The sequence below is a fragment of the Schistocerca piceifrons genome, chromosome 11 (assembly GCF_021461385.2).
Source record: "Schistocerca piceifrons isolate TAMUIC-IGC-003096 chromosome 11, iqSchPice1.1, whole genome shotgun sequence".
Lineage (NCBI taxonomy): Eukaryota > Metazoa > Arthropoda > Insecta > Orthoptera > Acrididae > Schistocerca > Schistocerca piceifrons.
This window is the reverse complement of record NC_060148.1, coordinates 94,511,702-94,520,127: the sequence shown is the minus strand read 5'-3', so window position 1 is coordinate 94,520,127 and position 8,426 is coordinate 94,511,702. Positions and strand designations below refer to the sequence as shown.

The 8,426-nt window shown below is 36.8% G+C and overlaps 1 protein-coding gene across 1 annotated transcript in view; it reads right to left on the bottom strand.

The window, feature by feature from the left end:
- Positions 1-2,885: 2,885 nt before the first annotated feature.
- Positions 2,886-8,426, bottom strand: part of LOC124719744 (zinc finger protein 99-like) — a 113,901-nt gene continuing 108,360 nt past the window's right edge. Inside the window, exon 5 of the mRNA XM_047244945.1 lies at positions 2,886-5,648. Coding sequence (XP_047100901.1) covers positions 3,992-5,648 — 1,657 coding nt within the window. The 3' untranslated portion in view covers positions 2,886-3,991. The remainder of the gene's footprint in view (positions 5,649-8,426) is intronic.

Here is an 8,426-nt window from a genome sequence, read left to right as displayed (position 1 = left end):
ACCGTCTTCAAAACTGTGTTGAAAAACACCGGTTCCCGTCAGATCACCGAAGTTAAATGCTGTCAGGCATGGCTGACACTTGGATGGGTGACCACCTGGGCCACCAAGTGCTGTTGCCATTTTTCGGGGTGCACTCAGCCTCGTGATACCAACTGAGGAGCCTCGACCGAACAATAGTGACTCCGGTCAAAGAAAACCATCATAACGACTGGGAGAGCAGTGTGCTGACCACACACCCCTCCTATCTGCATCCTCGGCTGAGGATGATACAGTGGGCGGATGGTCCCGATGGGCCATTTGTGGCCTGAAGACGGTGTGCTATGTGGAAAAACAGACAAAAGTGTAAGCTTTTCAATGACGTATAAATTAATAACAATAAAGGATATTTTCTATTTGCAAAAAATATGGAAGCTTACTTTTACCATCACCATATTATCTGTTATTCATGTGAAACCATATGCGGATAGTGATTCGTATTTCAAATTTAGTGCCATAAATGAGGCTTTTCTTTACCTGTGCCTGTATGACAATGGAAATTAATAAATTCAGGAGTGGCTAAATTTCTAACTTTGGGAAGCATTGTCATATATAATATCAGCAACACTACACTAAACACCACCACAGAACAGTTATCTAGATTCTGAAATTACAAAACTATAAAATATATGATTTATTACTCCTTCATTAACAAAGATATGGATATTAACAAAATATACAAACCAAAATGGTCACACATTAATCTCATGATCGTTTGATAAACAGCTACTATTGGTTGAGAAATCTGTAATACTTTTCACCATCTGTATATCAAGTGAATGACCTGTTGCTTCATTATATTTACACATCAATGAAGTGTGTGCTTGACAATCACAGACAATATTTACGTGCAGGGAGATTTTATGCACTGTGAAATCTGCTATGCTTTGCTACATTCAATTGTTATTGCCTAATGTAGCCAGATTTGGATATATTAACTGGAGAAGGAATCCATATTGCTATAGAGTTTATGTTGTTAAAGTACAACAAGAACACAAACAATGTCCAATCATCAATTGCTATGGTGAGGGCTTTGATCAAACTGACAAATTCTTATTAATAATAAAAATATATTAAGCATTTAGAGACATACTCCATGAGTTTTGTGAGAGGCAGATTCTGAAGGTGGTGAATCTGTGGTCACATATCCAAGAAGACCTCAGACATCACTACAAAATAGGCCCCATTGACACTGTGGTGTGCTTAGTTCGAACATAACACCAGCAGATATTTCTATGAAAATAAAACATAACAAGAAGACCATACAGACACATGAAAGTCGTCCTTTGTTCACAACCATAGGAATATTACACACTTAAATGCATTTTTTGATAAGTTTAAGGATGGGGACGGAGCGATAATAAATTCATCAATTTCAATAATAGGAAAATATTATTAGGAGAAACAACATCCATGCACAAAATCCAAATAAGCTGCATGCATCACAGTCCAATTTTAAAATTTGATATTTTAGTGAAAACTCAGTTTATTCAATTTATTCCAGACACAAAGAACTGCACCTAAAGGTACCATTTGAAATTGTACTCTCTTCATTTACCAGTCAATATTGACTCCAGTCAACACTGATCTTGTAGACTGTGCTGCGTTCCAACACAACTACTTCAGACAGAAATGCCACTTGTTGGCGAGCTCACTTATGGAGCAGAAATGTCAAGTATTACTGTCTGCTAGGCAATGTTTGCCTGTACTTTTAGGTTGAAAATGTGTTAACCATGTTAGTTTCTGCTGCAATAGTGACATATGATGTTTTTAAGAAAAAAAGAACGACACAACTGTCAAGTGTTTTTTAAATAAGCATCTTAACACTCAATTACCAAGTAAATCTCACACACCACAGAGAACTTCTAAACTTATAATCATAGATTATGCCACAGAATGCTAGATAAGCACTTTTGATAATATTAAGATGGAAGTTCTGCCACTTGTAGCCTTTGCAAGACATATTTTGCCAGAAAAACTTCCAAAAATGGTCCAGATAAGATGGTGGTGGTAATGATCAGTTACTCCTAATATTTGTTTCACCCTTGCTCACTAAATACTGCATTACAACATAATGTTGATTAGGTTATGATCAAAATTAAGCTCTGATTCACTTTGTCATGTTACCACATGCAAATGCATGTAGCTACAAGTTGTGCAAAATGGCAACTCCTTATGGCTATTTTAGCTATGACAAGACATTTCAAACCAGATATCTTAGTTAAGTAAGAGAAAAGAAATCGAAAAGAAATTTATCATAGGAATAAACATTTTGAAATAAGAAAAAAACCATCAGTGGAGATTTCTGAAAATATCTTGTTTATTCACAGAAATTGTAAAAAATATACATCACAAAACTACATTTATAATATAACAAATAATTCAATTAAGAATGCTCATTTGATTTACTTACTTATTGAAATAAAAATTGTGTGTCTCGATTACATTCTCATCCTTAGAAATCATATTTGCAGCTCTCTGAAACGTTGAAACTGCGTTTTACACAAGCAACTGGAATTATAGTTCAACACTAGACAGTGCAGTTTGCCCATTTATTTTGTATAGAGTTTACACAGCATTAAAAACTGAAAAAAATAAATAAAAGCTTTGCTGCACAAAGCTAATCTTCAGTGACTACAATGTAAAAATAATTCATTCATAGATTTTTGTAACACAGGCAAGAAATACAGCTCTCTAATAGACAGTGTGTTGGTATAAAAGAAAGTAAACATGTTACATTTTTCAGTCTCTAGATTTTTCTAACTGAATGTTTTATGTTAAGATACGCTGATGAACAAAAACACTATTACCACTGCCATCCAGGAGACTAAATGTCACCTGTCAGCAGTGTAGACAAGTGAAGTGGTAAAGAGAACGTACGTGCAAGCGTAGATGAATGTGAAATCATTCTAGTGATAACATGGGCTGCGAAAGTCTAAATTCACTGACATATCTGACTCTGACTAACAGCAGTTATGACCTGGCACCTGGGAATGAGCACCTCTAAGTGGTGAAGCTGTCTGTCTGTCAGTGTGCCACTGTTGTTAGCATTTATGAAAGTGGTTGAAGGGTGGTGACACCGCAAGTAGATGACAAAGTCTACGATGTCCTCACTTCATCACACAATGTACAGGTCTGAGACTTGTCCTCTCTGTAAAGCATAATAGGTCGCCATGTGTGGCAGATCTGAGGGCAATGAAACAATGCTGGTGGAGATAAGTGTTTCAGAGCCCCCAATTTGGTGCACCTTGTTGAACGTGGTGCTCCACAGCATAGAACCACTGGTGTGCTCCCGTGATGATCAACATTTTGAACTGCATGCACTGGGCATAGCATAAATAGTGTCAGACAAAAGATAATGGAAACGTGTCATCTGGGTAGATGAGTGATGTTTCCTGTTATACCAGGTCAAAGATGGTGTCCAGATATGCCATCATCAAGGTGAATGACAGCTCAAATCAGGCACCATGGTATGAACACAGGCAGATGGAGGCAGTGGTATGCTATGGGGGACATTCGCCTGGGCTGCCAAGTGACATGTGGCAGTAACTGAATGCACAACCACAACTGTGGACCACATAAATGTTGTTCCAATCACCTGCATCCCTTTATGATGGTTGTCTTCACTGACTGTGATGGCAACTTCCATGAGGATAATTGTGTTACAAGGTCAGAACTGCACTACAGTACTTCGGGAAGCATAACAATTAATGCTGATGTGTTGTCCACTCAATTTACCTGAGCTGACCCGAACGAAACACATCTGGAATGTACTGGGGGTCAGCTCCATGCACACAAACAACTGGCCTGTAATTGATGGAAATTGTGCGACCAATGTGTAGATATCTAAACTTCAGAAAATTAATTTCATCAAGTGTCACATTCATCCCATTTCTGTAAATGAATACTTTTTGAGACGGCCAATCTGGATAAACAGTTTACCACAAACATCACATTAGTCAGATCTTTTTCTAGAGTGTATCAATGAATGCTTCTTCAGAGTACCAGACTCAGTAAAAGATTTGCCACAGGTATCACATTTGTGGGGTCTTGTTCCAGTGTGTATTAAGATATGTTTGTTGAGATTACCTAACATGCTGAAAGATTTCCCACAAGTATTACATTTGTGTGGTTTCTCTCCAGTGTGTATCATCGTGTGTGTCTTGAGACTGTGCAAATGAGTGAAAGAATTGCCACATATATCACATTTATGTGGTCTCGCACCAGTGTGTATTAATAAATGCTTCTTCAGATGACCCAATTCCGTAAACAGTTTTCCACATATATCACATTTGTGTGGTCTCGTTTTAGTGTGTATTAATACATGTTTCTTAAGGGTACCCATTTCAGTAAATGATTTGTCACAAATATCACATTTGTGTGGTTTTATTCCCGTGTGTATCAGGGCATGTGTCTTGAGATGATGCAAATGAGCAAAAGACTTGCCACAAACATAACAAATGTGGGGTTTCGTTCCACCGTGTATGAATGCATGCTTGTTAAGATTACCCACCATGGTGAAAGATTTGCCGCAAATATCGCATTTGTGCGGTCTCATACCTGTGTGCATCAACGTATGTCTCTTGAGGTTATGCAAAACAGTAAAAGAATTGCCACAAATGTCACATTTGTGTGGTCTAATTCCAGAGTGTGTTAAGGAATGCTTCTTTAGATGGCCCAACTCAGTAAAACATTTGCCGCAAATATCACATTTATGTGGCCTCCTTCCAGAGTGTATTATCTTGTGCCTCTTGAGGTCAGACAACTGGGCAAAAGACTTTCCACAAATATCACATGTGTGTGGTCTCATTCCAGTGTGTGTGAATGAATGTCTCTTAAGATCACAGAACATGGTAAAAGATTTGCCACACACGTCACATTTGTGGGGCCTCTTGCCTAAGTGTGTTAATGAGTGTCTCCTGAGATGACCCAACTGAGCAAAAGACCTGCTACAAACATCACACTTGAGTAGTTTCTTTGCAGTAAAGAACAGAGGTAGATTAACATCATTATCAAGCGTAGATGAAGTTCCATAACTATTATCCCTATCTCCTTTCTCTGCATTGTGTGTCATACTATACAAGCTAAACATATCATTAAAGGACTTCTTAGAAGTTTTTGAAGTTTCCTTGGATGAAGACTGCTCATCCATTTGTACATTGAAAGAAACTTCACGATCACTTTCCAAGAAGATGACTTTGTGGTAATTACTGCAGTCAAATTTTTCATTTTTGCCACGAAATAAGGCTTGGCCTCCTGCACTCATCTTCAAATGTTTTTTCAAGCTAATATTATTAGGAAATACCTCACCACAGGACTTACAAATACATGTAGGTGGCAGGACACCATCAATGTGGATGAAAACATGCATTATGAGTCTGTATTTTGAAGGAAAGCTCTGTAAGCAGAAACTACAACACAGTTTATCAAGTTCCTTTCTCCTTGAATTACATTTTTGACTGGTGCTGAATAAGCTATCTTTCTCTGTGGTCAATCTTTGTTTGCGAGGTCCACACAAGGTGAAATGTGTCGACTCCTCTGCACCTAATTCTAGCCCATTGTGGAACACTTCTTGAATTACTGTGTTTTCGTATAGATTATTTTGAATCAACCTGCAGAATAAGGAGAACATTTAATATCTATTTACAAGATCCACAAAAACAATATTTCAGGGCTATAAACCAAAAGTCATAAAAGAGTGTGCACAAGAAATTACATAGTCAGTTAATGTTAGTGTATTAGAATAACCACGAGATTCTACCAGAAGGATAAGATTTTTCTAATTAGAGGCCTCTGCAACTGAAGGAATTTCAATAGTGGTTAACCTGATTCACTGATGACTTTATTTGCCAAATTCTTTATAGATATTCTAATTTAGATGTGTCACAATCTTTTTGAAATACACTTCTGAAAGCTAGTGCATCAGACCAATTTATTACATTTATCGAACAGAATGTTTGTGCGTTAAAAAACTCTAAAAATGGGTGGTTTAACCCTTGTACAAGTTTGGCTCAGAACCTGTTGCAGTGCTGCTGCTGCTGTGTTCTATGCAATGGAACCTGGCAAACACACACTGCCTCACCATGTGTACTCTACTTTCAGTAGGTAGTAGACACATTCCTCAGACAGGAGTAAACATTTTCGTGTGTGCAGGTCAAATGTTTTGAGCACTAAAAACACTTAAATATTATTAAATATAAGTGACAATGAATGGTCTAGTGATAGCTCTTCAAGCAGTGGAGAAGACCATGATGATGACGACTTCAAAGACCAAGATATAGAAGCATATATAGTGAAGGTTATGTCAAAGAAGTGCAGATGAGTACCAAGCAACATGAGACTATTATATTCATTGTTTGCAGTGTTGTTCCTACAAGGCACAGTTCAGGTGCGCAATTTCAAAACGTATTACTCAAGGAAATGAGTTCTTGGGATACTGACTTTCCAAAAGCTAATACTGGAAGGTAGACTTAGTTTTCTGTTGAAGTTTCTTCATTTTAATGATAGTTTATATTTACTCCACATTACACCAACTGAAAACTGTGATTGACAATAGGCAGAAAAAATATTAAGAGGAGCTTATGACCAAACGAGAATAATGTGTTGAAAAATCTATTTTAGTATAGGAAGGGCATCTCTCTACAGTTAGTTAGTTAGATGTTGCATGGAAAATTTTGCACGATAGATTGTACTGACATGGAATGAGTCATTTTACATTCACATCCTAAATTAATTTGTTCATATCATTACATTCCGAACATTTTCAACGTTTCTTTTTTCTTTTTTTATTACACAAAGAAAAAAGAAAAGAGATATACGATGTGAGTGAGTCATTCCCACCACCACCTTTTCCATATTACCATCATAGAAACGTCCTCAGGTTGCTATCAAATTTTACTGTGCTGTCTGCAAGACATTTTATATCATGCATAAGTGATCAAAAATGTTTTTTGCAGGTTTGTGCACCACTTTTTGTGCTAGACAACTTTAATAAGGAGTAATGAATTTCTTTATCCTTCTGATATTGGAATTTTGTACCTCTTTGTTTATTTTGAAGTAGTGTATTATTTACAACAACCTCCACAAGGGAATAAATATACTGTTAAGCAGCAGCCACAATGCCCAACTCCTTAAACAGATGTCTACAAGGTGACTGTGGGTGAGCACCACATAGTATTCTTACAGCGTGCTTTTGCTGACTGAATACTTTCTTTCTTATATAAGAGTTCTCCCAGAACAGTATTCGATATGACATTATTGAATGAAAATATGCAAAATGTCAACTCACCGATTTGGCTCTCCCCAAGATTTGGAATTATTCTAAGTGCAAATGTGGATGGACTAAGTTGTTTTAGGAATTCCAAAATGTGTGTTTTCAAATTTAAATTCTCATCAATATGGACTCCTAAGAAATCGAAAGTTCTCAAGCTACTTGTTATTTCCTCACAATGTGTTACACTTATCACTGGTGTATTACCTTTGGATTTGCATAACTGAATATGTTGTGTTTTTTTCCAATTTAGGGTATGACCATTTGTAGGAAACCAGTGAATGGTACTTTTAAGAACTTTGTGTTACCATTTCTTATGTTTTTGTACACATGCATTGATTGACTACAGTAGTAGTGTCATCTCCAAGAAGAACTGATTCTGCTAGTTTTATACTAGATGGAAGATCATTTACATATGTAAGGGCCAGTAGTGGATGTAAGATTGAACCTGGAGGAACCTCATATGAGATTTTTCACCAGTCAGAATCATGTCCATGGACTATATTGTTTGAATTACTAAGTACAACTTCCTACTTTTTTTGGCTATACATCGCATTAAACATTGGTTGATTATTCCATCAATCCCACAAAACATCAATTTATCTGGGAGAACACTGTGATTCACAGTGTTGAATGCCATAGAGAGGTCGCAGAAAATGCCAACTGGCGCTATTTTATTACGTAATGCTTGTAAAATCTGGTGAGTGAACATGTAAATGGCATTCTCAGTAGAGCAACCTTTCTGAAACACAAACTCCGATTTCCTAAGGATACTAATGATATTAAATTGAGATACTGTTTTAAAAGACATCATCATCTCAAAAATTCTGGAGACATGTTAGCAGTGAAACAGGTCAGCAGTTATCAAGATCCATCTTATCAGCTTTCTCAAAGAGGGGGTTAACAATGGCATATTTCTGTCTCTCTGCAAAGTTGCCTTGATCTAGTGATGCATTATATATTGCAGATAAGACTGAGCTTATGATATGGGAACAAATTTTTACTATTGTATCACAAACACCATCAAAACCAGTTGAGCTTATATTTTTTAGAGAATATGTAACTTTCTTCGTTTCAGAAGAGGTTGGTGATATATTCATATATTTGAATCTTATGCAAA